The sequence below is a fragment of the Populus trichocarpa genome, chromosome 4, assembly GCF_000002775.5.
Source record: "Populus trichocarpa isolate Nisqually-1 chromosome 4, P.trichocarpa_v4.1, whole genome shotgun sequence".
Taxonomy (NCBI): Eukaryota; Viridiplantae; Streptophyta; class Magnoliopsida; order Malpighiales; family Salicaceae; genus Populus; species Populus trichocarpa.
Window position 1 is genome coordinate 20681429 of NC_037288.2, and position 25132 is coordinate 20706560.

Consider the following 25132-nt stretch of genomic DNA (forward strand, 5'->3'; position numbering starts at 1 on the left):
GCGCGTAGTGATGGATGGATGAGATTCAATTAATGAAAAATCAAAGGCTTTGGGAGTAATTTTTGAGTTGAACCAATCAAATTGTGCCGCTCAACTGATAGAGGGTATAGAAGTTAAATAAGATGGAGTTGAAGGGGCTAATAATGAATTTAAAATACATTCATTTATAAGATTGTTAATGTTGATGACATGGCATAACATCAATGGTTATAGCTGCTCTTGCAATGGCTAGAAAATGATGGGAATCTTGTTCTGGTAAGAATTCGTATGCTATGGAAATTTGAGCTAGCTGTGGAGCTTTCTCTGTCTGTGAATGTAGGTAAACATCATTGAATCTGGTTTGATTAGGAAATCGAAGGTACTTATCAATTTCTTTTTGAGAGAGTATATTAATTAGTCCTGTAAACACACAATTTTTATTTGAACATAGGTGACAAAAGATCGAAAAGGTAAATCTGGATTCTTGAAATATGTCAAGCTTCCAAGTTCCTGGAGAATTACTAGAGACAATAACTCAAGAACATCCATAGCCATAATCTACAATTTATTAATGGAGCTATCTGACTTATTGAATGTTGGAAACTGATTGTGGTCCGGCTTTAAATGCTGTTAGTGTAGTTCTCCATCTGCAATGATATCACAGTGTGGGATTGATTCATGGGAGGACTTGCATTCTTGCAGAAAGATTGTGATGATTCGCCTAACAAGTAGTCTGTTTCCTCGCTTTTTTCATGAGCCAATGATTTCTGATGAAGAGCTTTCAGCTTAGCAAGCTCATCGGACACTTCCTTCATGGCTGGCCGGTTTACTCCCATGCTATTTAGACATCCTTTTGCAAGCTCAGCTACAGCTTCTATCTCATCCATATCACCTTCATCAGCTGTCTGGAAATCCAAAATTTTGAAGAGATGATTATTTTCCAGTGCTGAGATGAAGTGTTGAATAACGTTCCGTTTCTCTCCAGACTTGGAAATGGAGTTTGGCATCTCTCCAGTGAGAAGCTCCACAAGAACTACCCCAAAGCTATAGACATCACTTTGAACGGTTAAAATACCCGTCATAAGATACTCAGGATCCAGGTAGCCTAGAGTCCCTTGTATTTTTGTAGCTAAGATATCGGTTTGGCCAGGAGACATCAGCACCGAAGCTCCAAAATCTGCTACTTTCGTTGTGTGATTATTGTCTAGAAGTATGTTTACTGACTTCACATCTCCATGAATAACTGGAGGGTCTGCAAGAGAGTGCAAATAATCAAGCGCAAGCGCAGCCTCCGATGCTACCCTCAAACGATTGGTCCAGGAAGCCAGTATCCGGGAACCTTTGTCGTGGATGTGCTTGGAAAGAGTTCCATTTGAGATGAACTCATAGACCAGTAATGGAACTTTGGTCTCTAAACACAGGCCCAAGAGCTTTACCACATTCTTGTGATTGACCTGTGAAACAATGCTCATTTCCTTTTGAAATTCCGCATTCATCTGAGCTTTGTCCACCCCTTTGGACTTCTTGACAGCAACCATTGTATTGTCTGTTAAAACTCCACTGTAAACAGAACCAAAACCACCCTCCCCGATTTTCCGATCATCAGCATAATTGTTGGTTGCCTTTACCAGCTCTGCCTCGCTGAAAATCCTTACTCGTTGATTCTTTAAAAATTTTCCCCCGTTCTCTTGGAAGTTCTTCTCCTTTATTCTTTTCGTGCAGATCATGTAGAGTAGCAGACAAATAACCACAAGGAATATGCTTGCGCCAACAGCTACAAGCAAATGTCAAAGAAGGACGTTACTTTCAAAATCAAAGCAAGGGAAAATATTTTTTACTAACTTCTTACTCTTGTAATTGATCGAAAGCCTCCATGAGCTTCGTTAATCCAACTAAATTCCTGATGTTTTATTTTTTAATTTATTTTGATCCCTCGAACTATCAAGTGAAGTTAAAATCAAGCCTTCGTTAGCCTTCCGATCAAAAGCGCTACCTCAAATGTCGTGGTCTCCTCAACGCCAATAGCAGCCAGGAGGAGAATAAATTAAGCAAAGCTAAAACAATTAATTGAAGAACACGAGAGAGAGAGAGAGAGAGAGTTTTTTAATCAAACCATTAATTTATAAAAATAATTAAGTTTAACCCCTTTTTAATTTTTTTTTTTGCAAATCATGTGATTCCACGTGTCTAATATAAGTAATTTTTTAGAAGGCATCTTATGATCATGAAAACAGTGTACACTTTATATAAACCCTGTATGCTTTATATAACCTTCATAAATAATATTTTTGTTTAATCCCAACTTAAATTTGAAGTTTAAACAATATATCTTAATTAATTAATTAATTTTTATGGTTTGAAAATATATTAATTTATAATGGTTTAATTGTTGTTTTAAAAATCAGTATTAAAAAATCAAAAAGTTCGGACCTTTTTAATTACTGATTGATGGTCTTGAGGATTTTTTTCAAAAAACATCTTCATAAATAATATGGTCTTGAGTATCCATATCTCTTTTTTTTCACGAAAATTGTTTATGCACGAAAATTGTTGGTATAAGTACAATAAAAAAAAACAGGCTATTCATATTAGAACCAAGAGATTCATGAATAGTCACTGTACCAAGCCCGTGCTTCTTTGATGTGGAGCCAATTATTTTTTTACATAAAAAATAATATTTAGGTGTATTTTAAAAAGAAAGAAAAATATGTGACTTGAATAATATTATACTCAACTGAAATGAATAAGCTGATTTTAATTTAGTTAAATGAAAAAAATCTATAAATGAGTCAACATCCCATTAAATATAAAAAATAAAATAAAATAAAATAACAAAATAGTTTTGATGAAACCGAGTTAGCTGAATTTCTATGCTTACAAGAAAATGCAAAGAAAGCTAATTACCTGCAATAATTGTGATGATACCAACTCCTTTACAGCCTGTTTTACCATCACCGTACTTGCCACGTGGACATCGACACTTGTAATCTCCAATCACATTCTCGCAAGTACCTTCTTCACAAGGGTTTTTTCCTCCAACCTTGCATTCATCCATATCTATTGTAAATGTTAAAAATATTAGTGGAAAAAATAAATTCAACGTACTTGATGAGACCACATGGAACAAGATAAGCATAATTACAAGTGATTAAAGCCTAAAGAAGAGAAATAATCAGTTTACCTTGGCAGCCATCTGGGAGATAAGGGTTTCCTTCGAACCCTTTTTCGCATAAGCAACGATATCCTTGATTCTCAGAGTCCGTGCAATTTGCATTTGTGCCACAAGCATACGCACTTGTCTTATTGGCCTTTTCGCACGTCTCATTTTTAACTACCCATTCAACCACAACATCTGTTGTATATGCATCTTTATCATATTTTGGCTTGCGAGAGAGCCGCCAATCTGAAAGCTTCAAGGAGCTTCTGTCCACTAAAAAGGCAAATCCACAAGGATTGAAGTCCGAAACATTCGTGTGGTTGTTATAACTGAAAGTTGAAATGTTAAGTGACTTGAGGCCCTTGGGAATCGAGGTTTTGCAGCATCCAGAACCTGAGCAAGGATTTTTCTCTGACATGTTCACATATTCTGTGCATATGGAGAGACATGCAGCTCCGTATGTAAGATCTTTGTTGGTCACCTGAGCAAAGGTATCACAACCAATAGCTGTGAATACATTTCGGGTGTCTGAGAACATGAAGGGGCCTGATCCAAGTCTGATATGCTGAGAGAATTTGTCTGTTCTGTTCCCTGTTTTGTTATAGCAGTCGAATGCTGCATAAATGCCTACAGTGACTGTGCCCTCCAGCACTGATATATTGTGAACACGAATGGTTCCAATCAACAGTTCAGGTTGCCCATCAGTGCCTGAAGTGCAGTTTAAAAAGAAGGGCTTATTCATGGCACAGCTTTGTTCTACAATCCCGAAGGGGTAAGGAACACTAACATTCCCACACTTATCTTGGCAGCCAGGTTTTACATCTGGCCTTGCTGTTGATGCTGCAACTGGACACAATAATAGCGACATCATCAGTAAAAACACCCACATGACTATATATGCACCTCCCAACTTAATAAGTAGCAATTGACCCCTAGAAGATTTGTATGAAGAAGCTCCAAATTAAGTCCAAACTAACTCTCTCCCGCCCCCCACTAACTTCTGCAACTTCTTTTCTTGTAGAGGACATATATATATATATATATAAGCTAATTAACACAGAGCACGAAAACTACTTTCCTAGATCTTTCTTTTCGGTTTTTTTTCCGGCCCAATTACCCTTTAAGACAATTGACCTTATTGGAGGGTTCGAAGTATTAAATGGGCAGGACGGCTTATCCAAAGTCAAGGTTCTATTTCACTCTCGAGTTTATTTTTCAAAGCAAGAAAAATTAAAAAAAAAAAACATGTAGAAGACCTCTAGAAGATCTGCTATCTCAGTTGGCATGCAAAGTCTTTGGCTGCATCTGCCTGGTTAGATGTATACTTTTCCTTCGTAATTTCTCATGTGGAAACTGAAGAGAGATGTTTTAACCATAGTTATTAAACTCGGTCTGGGAGTTGACCCGGCTAAGGAGCCGGATCCCGGGTTTCATGGGTCAACTCGGGTCAACCCTGATCAACTCGAAAATTTTTTAAAAAAAATTAAAGTTTTAATATTTTATATGAAAAAATTAAGAAAAAATCCATCTAAATATAGGCTATACATATTGTAAATAATGAAGTTTAAAATAATATTTTAAAAAGTTGTTTATCCCACATTAAAAAAATATTATGTTAAGCTTTTAAGTTGAAGTATTTAAATAAATAAAAAATTTATCCCACATTAAAAAAATATAGTTTTTTTCTTGTGAACATAGAGTATATATACCAATGAGTTTCAAATCCCACATTGAAAAAAAATAACTTTTTTTATTGGGAACATAGAGTATATATACTAATGGGTTTGAAATCCCATATTGAAAAAAGATAATTTTTTTCTTGGGATTATAGAGTATATATACTAATGGGTTTCAAATCTCACATACTATGTTATCTTTTTAAGTTTAAGTATTTAAACTAAAAGGTTTTTTTTATCTCATATTGAAAAAACATAACTTTTTTCTTGGGAACATAGAGTAAATATACTAATGGGTTTCAAATCCTACATTTGAAAAAAAAAAAAAAAAACCGGGTCTCGCCCGGGTCACGGGTTGACCTGCCGGGTCGATCGGGTTTGGCCGAGTCGTTGCACCGGCCGGTCTTTTGACAAACCCGAACCAGTCCAGCCTCCGGGTCAACCGGGTCTCAGGTCAACCCGTCGGGCCGGTCCGGGTATAATAACTATGGTTTTAGCCCATAATCAATTAAAACTTTCGTTCGCTTTAGATTTTGTTCATTAATTAATTGTTAATTGACTTCATTTGGTTAGTTTACTTGTCCATTTATTTGATGATCACTTATATCTAAATCTTTCAATGTTTTCACGCTCTTCGTATTGGAGCTTTTTTAATTTCAAGAAATTATTTAACTTCTGATCGTAGATATGATGATAGAGTTAAAAATTAATAAATCAAGAAATCATTATTACAAAATAGGGGTACCTAGCTAGTAGCTAGGAAGAATTCACATAACATTGACCAAATCAAAGTCTAAAATTACTAATACATGTGTAGACAAACTATGGAAACCCCAATGTAGCCAAATCACAGCCATCGGCCTTGACGTTGGGGATACGCAGAGTAATTTATCATTAAGGGGATTGTTGTGGGAAAAATAAACACAAACACCAAAATAAATACTCCCACTTACATATTCCAAAGTCAATAAATGCATCCTCGAAATGTATTTAATTAAAAATATTAAAACATGACCAAGACATGGAGATGGGAATTATTTGGAGGTTTTTTAGGCCAACTATACGCATACTAAAAGCACAACAAGGGGATGGCACCATGACCTAAATGCTAGAAATCCCTATTAAGATTCTCATTCGCTTTATTTCAATTTAAAATGAATTTTTTTATATAAATTATCCTAGTTCCTTTTTTTTTTTATTAAAGTTATATACCAACCCATCATTTTTTTTTTCATTTTGCCTATCTTAATTTAATTTATGACTAGTTACAATAATACTACCGGGTCAATGGAGCCCTAAAAGTCCTTCCTTGCATCTTTCTTTTTTGTTTTTTTTTTTTGTTTTTTTGGAAGGCCAACAAAATATTTATAGAAAATTCATAGTAATAAAACAATCCAATATCTTAATGTCAAGTGGTTGGATTTGAGCTCTCATTTGCTTTATTTCAATTCAACATGAATTTTTTTATATAAATTGTCATGTTGTTCCTTTTTTTTATATACAAGTTATATACCATCCCATCATTTTTTTTTTTCATTTTACCTATCTTAATTTAATTTATGACTAGTTACAATAATACGACCGGGTCAATGGAGCCCTAAGAGTCCCTTCCTTGCATCTTTCTTTTTTGTTTTTTTTTTTTTTTTTGGGAAGGCCAACAAAATATTTGTAGAAAATTCATAGTAATAAAACAATCCAATATCTTAATGGCAAGTGAATCTCATTTGCTTTATTTCAATTCAACATGAATTTTTTTATATAAATTATCATGTTGTTCCTTTTTTATATATACAAGTTATATACCATCCCATCATTTTTTTTTTCATTTTACCTATTTTAATTTAATTTATGACTAGTTACTATAATACGACCGGGTCAATGGAGCCCTAAGAGTCCTTCCTTGCATCTTTCTTTTTAGTTTTTTTTTTTTTTTTTTTGGGAAGGCCAACAAAATATTTGTAGAAAATTCATAGTACTAAAACAATCCAATATCTTAATGTCAAGTGGTTGGATTTGAGCTCTCATTTTCTTTATTTTAATTCAACATGAATTTTTTATATATAAATTATCATGTTGTTCCTTTTTTTATATACAAGTTATATGCCAACCCATCATTTTTTTTTCATTTTGCCTATCTTAATTTAATTTATGACTAGTTCTAATAATACAACCGGGTCAATAGAGCCCTAAGAGTCCTTCCTTGCATCTTTCTTTTTAGTTTTTTATTTTATTTTTTTGGGAAGGCCAACAAAATATTTGTAAAAAATTCATAGTACTAAAACAATCCAATATCTTAATGTCAAGTGGTTGGATTTGAGCTCTCCACCCATGTCTTTCATTATAATTCCAAGGTGGGTTAATCATGAAGGTGAAAGCTATTTATGCAAAGTCTATGGATGTTATTTTCTATAATTTAAAGTGTTTTTTAATTTAAAATAATCTAAAAATATAAAATATTAATTTAAAAAACAAATTAACAAAAACATAACTCAACCAAGTAGCCAAATAGGCTTGTAATTTCCTTACAAATATATAATATTCCGAAGTAATTTCTCAAGTGGAAAGTGAAGAGAGATGTTTAAGCTATAAATGTTAATCCATAATCAATTAAAACTTTCACTTCATATTTTTTCATTAATTACATTAATTATTGGGATTGAGTACTCATGGGAAAGGCTTGCGTTGTTGCCGAAAGATTGTGATGATTCGCCTAATAAGTGATTTCTGATGAAGGGCTTTCAGCTTAGCAATCTTATCACATACTTCCTTCGTGGTTGGTAGGTTTACTACCATGCATGCTATTTAGACATCCACAGGAAAAGAAATTTTCAATGTAAAAAAAATATTAGGGTAAAAAAACCTAATTATAAAAAGGTAAATAGAATTAATCTATGTTTGTTCGGATTATTAAATAACCTAATTATAATCTGATAAAAGAAAAATTACAAAAAATAACAAAGCAAAACTCAAAGAAAAAAACATAAGCTTTTTAAAAAGTACCAAGCAAACTCAGTTGAATTTTCTAAATCTAATCTAATTTTTAGAACCCACAACTCACTGAATTCTAGACTCAAATTCAATAAAGAACCTTAAATCTCAATCAATTTAATTTTATATGAATCATTGAAAAATATTAATAAAAAAACTTCTTAAAACAAAAAAAATAACAACATAACAATGAGGATAAGATTTGAGAGAACAAAACCAAGGAAGATAAAATTTGAAAAAAAAAAATGATTCCATACAAAATAAATAGTAATTAAAATAATAAGGACCAAATTTGAAAGATTAAAAAATCATAGGGGGTGAAATTAAAAAATATTTGTAATTTGATAGATTATTTATAAATTGAAAAATGTTTGTATTTTGATAGATTATTTATAAATTGAAAAATAGGAGGGGTGATAATAAAAATAAAAAACAAAAAAGAGGATAAAAAATAATGAAACATCATCTTTGTCATAACTCATTTTGGGTTATTCCCCAAATTTATTTTTTCTCTTCCAAAAATCAAAAAATTTATTCGGAATAAAAACAAAAAAAATCCAAAATATAATAACAGTGAGAAAAGGATGCTGGAGCGCCCAAAAAATAGTTAGAAATTGGTTGAGGAGGTTCAAAAATACAAAGATTGAAATCTAACATTATATTTTTTACTTATGAGAGCCCTATTGACAAAGAGAATTTAATTTGAGAAAGAAAAGTTCAAAATTAGATGTTTATGGACTCAATTAAATTTATTGAAGATTAATTGAATTTATTGAGGGTTTGATTGCAAGAAAAATTAATTTTTAAGTCAATTTGGGCTTTAATTGAAAGAAATTAAGGTTCTGGGGTCAAATTATATTTTTTTAGAGTTGATTTAGTCAAATCAGGGGCTTAACTGCATAAATATTAATTTGGTCAAATCAGGGGCTTAACTACATAAATATTAATGTTTGATGGCTAATTAGGGACTTGATTGAAGAAATCCAAAATCAAGGACCAAAATGAAAAATGCGTGTAAATAGAGGGGCTGCAATTGACTAAATCAAGGGTCAAATTGAAGAAATTGAAAGTTTATTGCTCAAATGAGGGTCAAATTGCATAATTCCGAGACCAATGACCGAAATAAAAAAGGCAGCCAACTTCAGGGCTGGATATTGAATTTGGCAGGAATGCAATTGAATGAATTCTTAAAATCAAAATTGCAATTAAGGACTTGATTGAATAAATCAAACATTGACGGCTGATTTGAAAATTAACGCAATTTGGCACCATTTTCTTTTAAATGAAACAGCGCATTTCAGTCAAAACGACACTATTTCATGTTTTTTTTAAGAAAAAACAGTGTCGTTTTAAGTGGCATTATTCTTCTTCTTCTTCCCCTGGAAGTGCAATTGGGGAAGAGAAGCTTTTTGTTTTTTTCTTTTGTTTCTTCTTGTCTCTCCCCCCCCCCCCCCCCACCAACATTGATGGTTAATTCGAAAATTAACGTAATTTGGCATCATTTTCTTTTAAATGAAACAGCGCATTTCAGTCAAAACGACACCATTTCATATTTTTTTTAAGAAAAAACAATGTCCTTTTAAGTGGCACTATTCTTCTTCTTCTTCTTCTTCCACAACCCACGTCCTCTCATGATAAAATAAAAAAAAAAAACAAGGGATGATGAAAAACTAGAAAACCGTGTCCTACAAGCGGCTCCCCATGGGCCACCTTGCCCTACACTAAGGCAGAGTCGGATGACCTCGCTAGGAGCTCTAGTGTCGTTATTTTTTGGTTGGGTAAATTCATAATTATATTATTACAATGAATAGTAGATCGACAATCATATCACCAGTAGCTTTAGTGTTTTTTTTTTTTTTATGATAATTTGCAAGCTCAGCTACAGCTTCTATCCCATCCATTTAACGTTCATCAGCTTCCTGAAAATCCAAAATTCTGGAAAGATGATTATTTTCCAGTGCGGAGATAAAGTACCGAGTAATGTCCAGTTTCCCTCCTGACTTGAGATCTCAGTTTGGCAGCTCACCTGTGAGAAGCTCTACAAGGACAGCTCCAAAGCTATAGACATCACTTTGTCACAAGATACTAAGGATCCAGCTAGCTAAAAGTGGCTTATATTTTTTTTACTATGATGGTTTGGCCTGAAGAAATCAGTGGTCAAGCTCCAAAATCTGCAATCTTTGCCGTATAATTGTTGTCTGAAAGCATGCTCACCGACTTGACATCTCCATGAACAATTGGAGGGTCTGCTAGAGAATGCAGATAATCAAGCGCACGGGTAATCTCCGATGCTATCCTTCGACGATTGCCCCAGGAAGCTAGCAAATGCAACTTTTAATTTGTCATCGATGTTCTTGAAAAGATTTCCTTTTGAAATGAACTCATAAACTAGCAATGGCATTTTAGTCTCCGAACACAGGCCAAAGAGCTTGACCACATTCTTGTGATTGACCAGCAAAACAAGGCTAATTTCCTTTTGAAATTCCTCGTTCATCTAAGCCTTGTCTGCCCCTTTAAACTTCTTGGCTGCAACCAAGGTCTTATCTGCTAAAACTCCCTTGTAAACAGAACCAAAACCACCTTCCCAAGTTTCTGATCATCAAAATAATTGTTGGTTGCTTTTGCCTCACCGAAAATCCTTGCTCGCTGATGCTTTAAGCCATTCCCTCGTTCTCTCTGAAGCTTTTCTCCTTACTTTTTTTCTTTTCCAGCACATCATGTAGAACTGGAGACAAATAATCACAAGGAAAATTGATAGTAGACCTATGGACTCAAAGAAGGCCTTCAGGTCCATAGGTCTATTAAATTGATTGCAGAGCAACCGCAAAGGCTCCATCGGCTCGTAATAAAAAACGATGTAAAAAGAGTTCGTTTCATTTGATGGCAAATTTACCCGCCTTCGTTGTGTACACATCTAGTTATTTGACCCGTGCATATAGTCGTGAATCAGATTATTATTTTTTTATAGTAAAAATAAAAAATATACAAGCTTTTCAAATGTGTTTTTTTTTAAAAAAAAAATCCTAATTATAAATAAAAAAAACTTTACATGTATATTTAATTAAATAAATCAAGAATCATATATACCAATAAATATAAAAAAAAATATTAACGTGTCTATTCAACTCGCCTTACTGCAAGGCGAATAATTTCTTTTTTGATATAAAAAAAACTAATTTATAGGTGTTATTAAAGTTTTTTTTTTACATGGAGTAAAAACTATAACTATTAATCAAAAAATCGATACTTACATATAATAAAATATAGTGAAGATTATATATATTAATAAAGACTTATAAGATCTCAAGTTAATTTTTAATATAGTAGAAAAATAAGGCAATGTTACAATTGCTATAGTAAAACACCATTTTATGAGTCTTTATATAATATTTTTTCAAAAAAAAAAGTAAAGAAAAAAAATTAAAAACAAATTACACAAGAATGAAGATAAAAACAAAAAGAATAGTATATAGAGGCTAAGTATAGAGGGATAAATATTATAAGTGTAAATAATAAAAAATAATATTTTTTTTCAAAAAAAGATTTCAAGAAAAAAAAGAAAAAACTAAAAAAATATTACAAAAAATAAAGATAAGAAAAAATAGTGATAAATAAATCAAATATTAAATGATAAATATGCCAAGTATAAAAGAAAAAATATAAGAAAAACATTTTTTTCTAAAAAAACAAAATTAAAAATTTATCTCCACTACAACAAAGAATTGAAAAAAATTAGGATTATGTTATTTTTACAGTAAAAAACCATTTTCCTTTTTAGTATATATGTAATATTAATCAATCATCTATCAAATACAAAAACTAAGAAGAATTCACTCAATCCATCCTCAACCTCACCCCTATCCCTTTTTTTTAATCTATTTTTATTTAATTTTATGAAATTATAATTTTATTTTTCAATATAAAATATAAATTTGTATCTTAATATTCGTGAAAGATTTATATATATATATATATATATATATAAACTTAAATTTAAACTTTATTTTATAATTTATGATTCATGGATAGAAATAAAATTTTGTTTTTTAAATTTATATCTTACTTTTTTTAAAATGATTTAAAAAATAATTCGGATTGAGCACCCAAATAAATACCTACTCCATCCAACTACTGAAGCAAAATCCAACTCTGGCCCTATTTACAGCCATCTAAATTGTTACACGAAAATAGGCAGAGAGAAAATGAAGTTTTAGGCCTTAAAAATGGTATATTTGTTCCGCTTTTGCATGGACTGTTTAGGAGTGTGATAGTGATTGTTGTTGAAAGTATTTTTCATGTAAAAATATATTAAAATAATTTTTTTTTTTATTTTTTAAAAATTATTTTTGATATCAGCACATCAAAACGATCTGAAAACATAAAAAAAAAAAAGCAAAAAAAATTTAAAATTTTAAAAGAATGTGGTTTCAACCGCGTTCCCAAACGCGGCCTAAATACCTTTTATTATTATTATTATTATTATTATTATTTCAGCTCAATAAGGTTCTTTCAAGGGGGAAAAGATGATCGAGGAATATTGATTTCTTAACCAAAGGAAAACTTGAGCATGAATTTCAATTCAAATAATGCATCTAGAGGAGACATGAAGGCCTATAGAAATCCAATCAGTAGCATTCATCAACAATACCAAGAAAGAAAATTTTCCATTAAGTAAATAACAGGAGAGAATATATTGAAAAGCATAATTTTCATACATGCCTAGGTGTTTAGCATCTATTTACAATCTTGAGATTCCAGCAAAAAAGATATAGTTCATGGTGAGAGCTAACAAATATATTGCAGCAGTGTCATATAGATCAATCTGTCATCGTTCATCAGAGTTTGGCCGCACCGACCGACAAGGATGAATGAGTTAATTTAAGTCACGGTTTATCACTAGCAACGGATTTCACCAAGTCCAAGGATATAAAATTGGCAGATCCATGAAAATGTAAATATACTTACAAAAAGAAAGAAGAAATTCTCGTGTGTTAAAAAACTTTCTGACCTTATTCTGCATTATGAGATTGGTCATGCTCGATAAATTCTAGTGCGTCTTTCTTGGAGACAACACTGACACGTCTCACCCTGTTTTTGTGTGTTCACCCCATGTAACTTATCAGCAACCTTCACAAGTTCTGGCCTGAAAGTGGTGGTTATAAATTGTGTATTTGTCATATCAGCGAGGCGACAGGCGACGGATCATGTCTAGCAAACAATGTAATCAAGGATCTCCTCTAAAGGATATATTAGATGAAAAAAAAATAGCTAAAATCAATACAGAGCACACATAACTACACACCAACAGCCCTTAGATCTTCTTTATAGGGTTGACATTTCTATTTTCATTGCACGGAGGTACAAGCCAATATCTTGCCATTCATATGGTTAAACAATATCAGATGAGTAGTAGTCTCTCAGAATCTTGCTGTCAATCAAATTATTCAGATCCAGTAGCAGATTAAGTGGCCACTTGCCCCTATTGAAGAATAACCCTCATCACATCTAGACACAGATAAATTTCATATGAGCTAAGATGGAAAATATTACACTGGAATACAGCATGCAACAAAAAACTAACACTATGCACATATCTGCATATATACAAGCATGTATTCAATTATGCACGAGTTTCCCATTAGATATAAATACCTACTTCCACTCTAGGAGGCTGAAGATCAACTCCCCTCAATGAGTAGTAGCAACAGAACAGCATGGCAGGAAAGCGAAATTTACATCCGACTCCATACTGATAGCCAAAAGAAGACCACAAAAAGAAACCATTAAAGCTTGAAGGAGACAGCAAAATAGAATACATGGAAATAGGATACTTCCAACAGCAGTCCTGTACTGTGGATCCAATGCTGCGTCTTTCTCGTCAAAGAGATATATAAAAGGGAGGAGCAGGATCACATTGTTGCATGGAACATATCAATGTCAGGGCTACAACAGTTTTCTGACCCCCTGACAACCGTTTCATTGATTGTGTTTCCCCTTGCCCTGTAAATAAGCATGCCCATATTCTCAAGTATAGAAGATACCGCGGGCAATATACTTTCGCTCACCATGTTTACTAAAAGGCAACATGACAAATAAAAACAAGATTTGCATGCATTTCATGGAGAAAAATATTTTTTAAAACCAGCTGAAATCCTAATCTTACCACTTTTTCCATGTCAATAAACAGAAAGTTCTGAAGTAAAAACCTATTTATTATCCAATTAGGGACATCTAATCTGTCCTTTTTTATTTCTACCTCCTTGTTTATGCGAAAAATAAACACATAACTGAGCGATAACAAATACATATATACCATCATTATCATACCAACATATTTCACAACCCTTCCCTCTAGATCTGTTTCATGAAGTCCATCATCATCGTAATTATCATCTCTGTGATCAACATCCTGTCAGGATACCATAAAATTTATAGAACTGTTTCAACAGCTATCTAGATTGATCACAAATGTAAGACATGAAACTTTAAAATACACTCATATGGTTATCTCAAAATTTCAACATAAAAGACCAAAAAAAAAATACTGACTAAACTTAGAAAACAATAAAAAGACAAAGGAATAATGCCAAGGCATTGCATATATAAGAGTAGCAAAGGAAAAATGAACAATAGGAGGAGATAGAAAGAACAAATGAAACTAAGACTTAAAAGGCTCCTTTAACTAACCTTTTTCTTCATCATAACGAGATGGTCATGACCGCCTTGCATAAGTTCATAGAATACTTGGCGGAATTACTAAGCAACCCCTTTGAAAGTGTTTTAACGTTTCATCCTTCTGCTTATCTAAAACAAATATAAGTAACGTAATGGTTAGAATCTCAAAATGCCTTTCTTTTTAGAAGGTCTTCATTATATAAGGCAGACTGCCAATTATACAAAGAAACTTAAATCTGTACATGCTAATTATCTAGAGTGATTTTAGGAAGGTATACATGGTAAGCTAAATCTACTTTCATATTTATGAGAGCATATACAACCGAGATTAATAGTTATTATTAATGGACAAGAACATTGAGAGATAATGCATTTAGATTGCAAGAAAGATTGGAACTCATGAGACATATATTCTCCACCTGAGTCGGACCAAAGAATTTTAACAGCAACTGAAAATTGAATGTCAACAAGAGCTAAGAACAGTTTGAACATATGAAAAAATTCTGATTTGTTTTGCAAGAAATACACCCATGTATATCTGTTGTAATCATCAATAAATATTACAAAATATTTGTATTGTGCATGAGAAATAAGAGGATTGATACCCCAGACATCACTATGAATGATCTCAAAACTATGAGTGGCTCTACTTATTTCAAAAGAAAAGGGTAAAAGTCTTACTTTTTTCAAGTTTACAAGTTGCACAATCAAAAAACATAGTAGAAGAAGAATGCTCTTTATTATTCAATAGACCAGATTTCAACAAATAAGATAGAACCCTAAAATAAGGATGATCAATACGTTTATGCCAGACTTCATTTGACACCCTTGACTTATGACAAAGTAAAGACAGAACAGGGAAGGAAGGTAAGCTTCGTGGAATAGGTCGTTGTAGGTAAAAGAGACATCCATGTTTAGGCTCCTTCGCTATATATCAACTACCCTGACATCTGATCTTGCACAAAACAACCATCATGAATAAAGTGTGTACATCATAATTTTGGTCAACAAGCTGACTAACAAAAGCTAAATTCATAGAGAGTTTAGATGACACAAGAACATCTTTAAAGGAAAAAGGATATATCACCAAATGCAACAATGGATAGAACACTACCATTTGCTGTTTAAATATGTGAAGAGCCACAATTTTCTCTGACATTATTTAGACCATTGAGAGAATTGATCATATGATTAGATACACTTGAGTCTAAAATCCAAGATGAAGAACCAGTAACTTGAAAACCCAATGCTAAAAATGCCCTCATGATCATTTCTTGCACATCTACTAGTTAAGTAAATCTTGAACATGTATAGCCAGTACAACATCTAGAATAGATAAAAAAAAACTTATCCTCAAAGTGTCCAATTAACATCGAAAAGAAAAATCAATTATTTCTCATAACATGATGATTGTGGTTCCTTGGTCCATCTCTAAATGCTAGCTATCAGTTTTCTAATCTAAAAAGATATCACATTATTTATATCATACAAATATATATATCTCAAGTTAGGTTTTAAATCATGTTTGACAATATTTATATCAAATCCATTACACACACACACACACACACACACACACACACACACATATATATATATATATATATTAAATCTAAATAAATTTAATTCTAAAAGATGAAATCGTGAGAAAAATATTAATAAAAAAACTTATAAAAAAAGCAACAAAAACAATGGAGATAAAATTTGATAGGAAAAAAACTCAAGGATGATGAAATTTGTAAAAAATAATAATTTAAAAAATGATCCCAAACAAAATAAATAGCAACTAAAATAAAAAAGATCAAATTTGAAAGATAAAAAAATTATAGGAGGAAATTTAAAAATATTTTTAATTTTGAATAGATAATTTGTGCATTTGGTTAGATTTAATATAAGAATTCACAAGTAACTGATCTACCACCATCTAACCGAGCCAATACACACAAAAAACAATGCTATAAAACTTATCCTTGTTATCATCAATTAATACAACACATAATATGACACATGATTTCAAGTCCTTTTTTTTATAAAACTATGTGAAAAATAATAAGTTATGATTAGTTTGATTAATATTAAATTTTCAATTAAGAGATCACAGTAAATTTTAGGGGCGTAAATTTCTTTTATTGCCAAAAAAAGAAGAGAAAAAGAGAAATGGTCACTTGATGTCATTACTGAATCCCATGTTTTCAGTATATTTTCTTTTTCTTAAGGAAAGTTATAAGTGTGCGCGTACGGAGGATACAAATATAGAAAAGAAATTGATTATTTTAAGTCAAAATTAAAGGCGATTACATTATTTATTTTATTCTACTCTAATAAAATAAAATAAAATAAAAAGGAGAAAAAGAACACCTCATTGTTTTAAACCTGACTTCTTTCACAGTTAACCCATAATTTCTGGTGATTCAGAGCTTAGTCTTGGAAGAGTTTCAACAAAAATAAAAGGAAAATGGATCCAATAAAAAATCTAGATTACCTGAGATCTGTTTTTCTTCTTCTTTCTTAATTTTATTCAAATTATACCATTTTTACTTTTATAAAATTAAAAAATTAAATTAACTCCAATCAATTCACATAACTCAAAACTTAAGACTTGCTCGAGATCAATTCACTTGACCCAAAAACCTGAGATCAACAGGTTGAATTTAAACTATGGTTATAGCTGCTCTTGGAATCTTGTTGTGGTAAGAATTCGTATGCTATGGAAATTTGAGCTAGCTGTGGAGCTTTCTCTGTCTGTGAATGTAGGTAAACATCATTGAATCTGGTTTGATTAGGAAATCGAAGGTACTTATCAATTTCTTTTTGAGAGAGTATATTAATTAGTCCTGTAAACACACAATTTTTATTTGAACATAGGTGACAAAAGAAAAGGAAAATCTGGATTCTTGAAATATGTCAAGCTTCCAAGTTCCTGCTGGAGAATTACTAGAGACAATAACTCAAGAACATCCATAGCCATAATCTACAATTTATTAATGGAGCTATCTGACTTATTGAATGTTGGAAACTGATTGTGGTCTCACTTTAATTGCTGTTAGTGTAGTTCTCCATCTGCAATGATATCACAGTCTGGGATTGATTCATGAGATGACTTGCATTCTCGCAGAAAGATTGTGATGATTCGTCTAACAAGTAGTCTGTTTCCTCGCTATTTTGCTGAGCCAATGATTTCTGGTGAAGAGCTTTCAGCTTAGCAAGCTCATCGGACACTTCCTTCATGGCTGGCCGGTTTACTCCCATGCTATTTAGACATCTTTTTGCAAGCTCTGCTACAGCTTCTATCTCATCCATATCATCTTCATCAGCTGTCTGGAAATCCAAAATTTTGAAGAGATGATTATTTTCCAGTGCTGAGATGAAGTGTTGAATAACGTTTCGTTTCTCTCCAGACTTGGAAATGGAGTTTGGCATCTCTCCAGTGAGAAGCTCCACAAGAACTACCCCAAAGCTATAGACATCACTTTGAACAGTTAAAATACCCGTCATAAGATACTCAGGATCCAGGTAGCCTAGGGTCCCTTGTATTTTTGTAGCTGAGATATCGGTTTGGCCAGGAGACATCAGCACCGAAGCTCCAAAATCTGCTACTTTCGCTGTGTGATTATTGTCTAGAAGTATGTTTACTGACTTGACATCTCCATGAATAACCGGAGGGTCTGCCAGAGAGTGCAAATAATCAAGCGCAAGGGCAGCCTCCGATGCTACCCTCAAACGATTGGTCCAGGAAACCAATATCCGGGAACCTTTGTCGTGGATGTGCTTGGAAAGAGTTCCATTTGAGATGAACTCATAGACGAGTAATGGAACTTTGGTCTCTAAACACAGGCCCAGGAGCTTTACCACATTCTTGTGATTGACCTGTGAAACAATGCTCATTTCCTTTTGAAATTCCGCATTCATCTGAGCTTTGTCCACCCCTTTGGACTTCTTGACAGCAACCACTGTATTGTCTGTTAAAACTCCCTTGTAAACAGAACCAAAACTACCCTCCCCGAGTTTCCGATCATCAGCATAATTGTTAGTTGCCTTTACCAGCTCTGCCTCGCTGAAAATCCTTACTCGTTGATTCTTTAAAAATTTTCCCCCGTTCTCTTGGAAGTTCTTCTCCTTTTTTCTTTTCGTGCAGATCATGTAGAGTAGCAGACAAATGACCACAAGGAAAATGCTTGCGCCAACAGCTGCAAGAAAATGTCAAAGAAGGACGTTACTTTCAAAATCAAATCAAGGGAAAATATTTATTTACTATTGTAATTGATCGAAAGCCTCCTTGAGCTTCGTTAATCCAACTAAATTCCTGATGTTTTATTTTTTAATTTATTTTAATCCCTCGAACTATCAAGTGAAGTTAAAATCAAGCCTTCGTTAGCCTTCCGATCAAAAGCGCTACCTCAAATGTCGTGGTCTCCTCAACGTCAATAGCAGCCAGAAGGAGAAGAAATGAAGCAAAGCTAAAACAATTGATTGAAGAACACGAGAGAGAGAGAGAGAGAGAGAGAGAGAGTTTTCAATCAAACCATTAATTTATAAAAATAATCAAGTTAATTTAACCCCTTTTTAATTTTTTTGTTTAAATCATGTGATTCCACGTGTCTCATTGAAGTAATTTTTTAGAAGGCATCTTATGATCATGAAAACAGTGTACACTTTATATAAACCTTAATTCATAAATTCATAAATTTTATTAAATAATATTTTTGTTTAATCCCAACTTAAATTTGAAGTTTAAAAAATATAGCTTAATTAATTAATTAATTTTTATGGTTTTAAAAGATATTAATTTATAATGGTTTAATTGTAGTTTAAAAAAACATTTTTAAAAAATCAAAAAGTTCAGACCTTTTTAATTACTAATTACTAATTGATGGCCTTGAGGATTTTTGCAATAAAAAAATTCAGTATCCATATCTCTATTTTTTTTTTTTACGGCAAATATCTTCAAAATATGTTTACGCAAGAAAATCGTTAGTCCAAGTACAATAATAATTAAAAAAAAAAAACAGGCTATTCATATTAGAACCAAGGGATTCATGAATAGTTACTGTACCAAGCCGAATTATTTTTTTATATAAAAAATAATATTTAAGTATAATAAGTGTATTTAAAATATATATATATATATATATATATATATATATATATATATATATATATATATGACTTGGATTACATACTCAACTAAAATAAACAAACTAATTTTAATTTAATTAAATGAAAAAAATCGATAATAAATGAATCAACATCCCATTAAATATAAAAACATAAAATAATATAAAAAATTGATTTTGATCCATCCAAGTTAGCCGAATTTCTATACTTACAAGAGAATGCAAAGAAAGCTAATTACCTGCAATAATTGTGACGATACCAGGTCCTTTACAGCCTGTTTTACCATCACCGTACTTGCCAAGTGGACATCGACACTTGTAATCTCCAATCACATTCTCGCAAGTACCTTCTTCACAAGGGTTTTTTCCTGGATCCTTGCATTCATCCTTATCTATTGGGGAAAAAAAAATTCAACGTGATGAACACCGCACTGACAATTAGAGACCACATTGAACAAGATAAGCATAATTACTAGTGATTAAAGCCTAAACAAGATAAGCATAATTACTAGTGATTAAAGCCTAAACAAAAGAAATAATCAGTTTACCTTGGCAGCCATCTTGGAGATAAGGGTTTCCTTCGAACCCTTTTTCGCATAAGCAACGATATCCTTGATTCTCAGAGTCCGTGCAATTTGCATTAGAGCCACAAGCATACGCACTTGTCTTATTGGCCTTTTCGCACGTCTCATTTTTAACTACCCATTCAATCACAACATCTGTTGCATATGCATCATTTCCATATTTTGGCTTGCGAGAGAGCGGCCAATCTGAAAGCTTCAAGGAGCTTCTGTCCACTAAAAAGGCAAATCCACAAGGATTGAAGTCCGAAACATTCGCGTGGTTGTTATAACTGGAAGTCGAAATGTTAAGTGACTTGAGGCCCCTGGGAATCGAGGTTTGGCAGCATCCAGAACCTGAGCAAGGATTATTCTCTAACAAACTCACGTTTTCGGTGCATATGGAGAGACATGCAGCTCCGTATGTACGATCTTTGTTGATCACCTGAGCAGAGGTATCACAACCAATACCTGTGAATACATTTAGGGTGTCTGAGAACATGAAGGGGCCTGATCCAAGGGTGACAGAAGATTCTGTCCTGTTCCATGCTGTTTCGTTATAGCAGTCGGAAGCAGTGTATACGCCTACAGTGACTGTGCCGTTCAGCTGTGATATTTTGCGAACAGGCATGTTTCTTCCAAACAACAGTTCAGGTTGCCCATCAGCGCCTGAAGTGCAGTTTAGAAAGAAGGGCTTATTCATGGCACAGCTTTGTTCTCCAATCCCAAAGGGGTAAGGAACACTAACATCCCCACACTTATCTTGGCAGCCAGGTTTTACATCTGGGCTTGCTGTTGATGCTGCAGCTGGACACGATAATAGCGACATCATCAGCAAAAACACCCACATGACTATGCACCTCCCAGCTTAATAAGTAGCAATTGACCCCTAGAAGATTTGTATGAAGAAGCTCCAAACCACTACTGCAACTTCTTTTCTTGTAGAGGACATATATATATATATATATATATATATATATATATATATATATATATATATATATATATATATATATATATATATATATACTACTTTCCTAGATCTTTCTTTTCGGTTTTTATTTTTCAAAGCAAGAAAAATTGTATAAAAAAAAAAAAAAAACATGTAGAAGATCTCTAGAAGATATGCTATCTCAGTTGGCATGCATGCAAAGTCGTTGGCTGCATCTGCCTGGTTAATTCCCTCCCAAATGTATACTTTTCCTTCGTAATTTCTCACGTGCAAACTTGAAGAGAGATGTTTTAGCCCATAATCAATTAAAACTTTCATTCACTTTAGATTTTTCTCATTGCTTAATTGTTAATTGACTTCATTTGGTTATTTTACTTGTCCATTTATTTGATGATCAATTATATCTAAATCTTTCAATGTTTTCACGCTCTTCGATTTGGAGCTTTATTAATTTCTAGAAATTATTTAACGGCTGATCGAAGATATAATGAGAGAGTTAAAAATTAATAAATCAAGAAATCATTATTACAAAATAGGGGTACCTAGCTAGTAGCTAGGAAGAATTCACATAACACTGACCAAATCAAAGTCTACAATTACTAATACATATGTAGTGGACAAACCCCAATGAAGCCAAGTCAAAGCCACCAACCTCGAACGTTTGGGGTACGCAGAGAAATTTATGATTAAGGGGATTGTTATGGGAAAAATAAACACAAACACCAAAATAAATACTCATTCCAAAGTCAATAAATGCATCCTCGAAATGTAATTAATTAAAAATATTAAAACATGACCAAGACATGCAGATGGGAATTATTTGGAGGCTTTTTAGGCCACCTATACGCATGCTAAAAGCACAACAAGGGGATGGCACCATGACCTAAATTCTCATTCACTTTATTTCAATTCAAGATGAATTTTTTTATATAAATTATATACCAACCCATCATTTTTTTTTTTTTCATTTCACATATCTTAGTTCCAATACGACCGGGTCAATGGAGCCTGAAAGTCCTTCCTTGCATCTTTCTTTTTAGTTTTTTTTTTTTTTGGAAGGCAAACAAAATATTTACAGAAAATTCATAGTACTCAAACAATCCAATACCTTAATGTCAAGTGGTTGGATTTGAGCTCTTCACCCATGTCTTTCATTATAATTGCAAGGTGGATTAATCACGAAGGTGAAGCTATTGTCATTGACTGCTTTGGGACAGGGAACAGGGTTGGTTTTGGGCATCAGGAGACTGCTTTGTCATTGATCCAAAGCAATATTTCAGCAATAGAAAAGAAATCAGAGTATGGGCAATTATCTATTGTAGAGCAGAACTCGCTTGATTCATTGATCAAGAAACAGTGGCAATGTAACTTGCATATAGAAAGCATGTGGTGTCAAAAGTCTCGCCAAATTTGGTGTCGCCTGGGCGATCGCAACACGCGTTTCTTCCATCTAGTTGCTAACTTCAGGAGGGCTAAAAACCATCTCCTGAAAGTGGTTCATAATGGTTCTGTTGTTGAAGGTTTACCGGTCATAAAAGATGCGGCAGTTGACTTCTTCTCCAACTTATTTAGAAGTCCTGATAGATTCCGAATTGGTTTAGGGCTTGTTGGTTTTAAAACACTCTCGGCTTCTTCTTCAGCTAGCTTGGAGCGAGATATCACTTTGGAAGAATTAAAGCAGAGTGTTTGGGATTGTGATGGGAGCAAGAGTCCGGGTCCAGATGGTTTCAATTTCAAATTCTACAGGCTTGCTTGGAATTTCATTGCAGATGATCTGTTAGACCTGGCCAAGAATTTCTTCAAAACAGGTAGGCTTCCAAAAGGAGTCAATCATGCTTATGTTCATCTAATTCCGAAGATAGCTTCCCCAGTTGGCTTCAAAGATTTCAGGCCTCTTAGTTTGATTCATGGCATTTATAAGATAATGGCTAAGGTTCTTTCTAGCCGTCTGAAAGCGGTTATGCATGACCTTATCAGTGAGAATCAAACAGCTTTCTTGGCAGGGAGGCAAATAATTGATGGGTTTTTGGTTGCCAATGAAGCAGTTCATTCCTTGAAAAGACACAGAGTGCCGAGCCTTATCTTTAAGGTGGATTTTCACAAAGCTTTCGATAGTGTGCAGTGGGATTATTTAGAGCAGGTTATGAGGCATATGGGTTTTGGTGAAAAATGGATTAATTGGATCAACACTTGCATCTCCACTGCAAAATTATCAGTGTTGATTAATGGATCTCCTTCTAATGGGTCGTGGGATTCGCCAAGGTGACCCCCTTTCTCCATTCCTTTTTCTAATAGCAGCAGAGGGATTATCTGTTTTGTTTCAAAGAGCAGCTTCAAATGATCTTTTCAAAGGTATCCCTTTTGGAGACAGCTTTTGCCTCAGTCACCTACAATATGCAGACGACACTTTGATCTTCATGCCTGCTAATCTTCATATGGTCAAAACAGTTAAAAGGATCCTGTTGTGGTTCGCTATTTGTTCAGGTTTGCACATTAACTTCCATAAAAGCTCTTTAATTGGCATAAATGTTGGGGAAGATACTTGTGCTAGTATGGCATATTCAGTCTTTTGCAGATTTGATTTCTTGCCTTGCTCTTATCTAGGCATGCCTTTAGGATCCAATCCTAAAAGATTGTCTACATGGAAGCCTATTATTGAGAATTTCAGACGAAAGTTGAGCATGTGGAGAGGTCGTATGCTTAGTATGGCAGGACGTATCTGCCTAATCAAAAGTGTCTTGAGTTCATTGCCAGTATATTATATGTCTTCTTTTCTTATGCCGAAAGGTGTCTGTAATATACTAACATCTATTCAACGAAGATTCTTGTGGTCTGGAGTGGCGAAGCAAAAGAAAATCTGCAAGGTGCAGTGGCGTATTGTTGTGAAAGCTAGAAAAGAAGGAGGCCTCGGATTGGGTTCTTTAATGTCAAAAAATATATCCATGCTTTTCAAATGGATATGGAGGCTAAGCTTACCAGACCATGCCTTATGGAAACAGGTAACAACCCATCTTTACTCCCCAACTTTCGAGAATGGAATCCCAAAATTGCATGGTCATATTTCCCCATTTTGGAAAGACGTTTTGTCAATCTTGGATCCAAACAGTGTCATCGGCTTAGTATTGCGTGAAAACATTAAATTCAAGATTGGAGATGGATCCTCCATCCTTTTCTGGTCTGACGTGTGGATAGGATCAAATGCTTTACGTAGCATTTTCCCTAAGCTTTACCAAATTTCTACTTTTCGGAATGGTTTGGTTAATGAGATGGGTCAATGGGTGAATGATCAATGGCGATGGAATTTGGTTTGGCGTAGGAAGCTCTTATCTTATGAAGAGCAACAATTTCATCATTTGCTCTCAATGTTGGAGCCAACGATAATTCGTCAAAGAAAAGATAACAAACTTATATGGCCATGCAATTCTGATGGAAGCTTTTCAGTTAAATCGTGTTGCACCCTAATTGACAATACCTCCTCTGCGACTGATAGAGTCTTCGAAGCCAATGTTTGGATTAAAGGGGCCCCTCCGAAAGTTCAGGTGTTTCTCTGGTTGGCAGTACAGGACAAAGTTAGTACAAGAGCTTTTCTCCATCAACGGACTGTTTTGTCTGCCACACAAGCTTCATGTGTCTTTTGCAGCTCAAATTTGGAAACCTCAGAGCATCTTTTTATACATTGTAACTTTTCTAGGAGTGTTTGGATGAAAGTTTTGGATTGGTGGGGTATCCAATGTTGTTTACCGAGAACAGTTGACTTGCTGCTTCTGCAGTGGCCCGAAATGGTACATGGCAAATTCCAAAGATCAGCTTGGAGATTAATTTCAAGTAGTACTATTTGGGGTATATGGTTGCTGAGGAACAAAATTGTTTTTGAGGAGGGAACTATAAACTTGTTTGATTGTTTCTCCACCATCCTTCATCGGGTTGCTATTTGGTTGCATACTCAAGATTCAAACTTCAATTATACAGGAAATGACCTCTTAAGATCTTCTGATGGCATCAAATTATGGAGTAATAAGAAATCTTAGGTA

General features: G+C 33.5%; 2 protein-coding genes across 5 annotated transcripts in view; both read right to left on the reverse strand.

Annotated features, from left to right (window-relative positions):
- LOC18110452 (wall-associated receptor kinase-like 8) overlaps positions 1-21103 on the reverse strand; it is a 96325-nt gene extending 75222 nt beyond the window's left edge. The window contains exons 1-3 of one of the 4 annotated variants that reach the window (XM_052452055.1): positions 20138-21090; positions 19829-19981; positions 18343-18662 (exon numbers count right to left, since the gene is read on the reverse strand). In XM_052452055.1, coding sequence (XP_052308015.1) covers positions 18343-18662; positions 19829-19981; positions 20138-20999 — 1335 coding nt within the window. In that variant the 5' untranslated portion in view covers positions 21000-21090. Of the gene's footprint in view, positions 1-18227; positions 18663-19828; positions 19982-20137 lie in introns of all 4 variants that reach the window. The other 3 variants (XM_052452054.1, XM_052452051.1, XM_052452050.1) reach the window with 3 other exon arrangements.
- Positions 340-3976, reverse strand: LOC18098031 (wall-associated receptor kinase 2). The gene is made up of 3 exons (XM_024599952.2): positions 3161-3976; positions 2884-3036; positions 340-1753 (listed from the first exon to the last, which is right to left on the reverse strand). The coding sequence occupies exons 1-3, from the start codon at positions 3876-3878 to the stop codon at positions 600-602; spliced, it is 2025 nt and encodes a 674-aa protein (XP_024455720.2). The 5' UTR covers positions 3879-3976; the 3' UTR covers positions 340-599.
- Positions 21104-25132: the final 4029 nt, after the last annotated feature.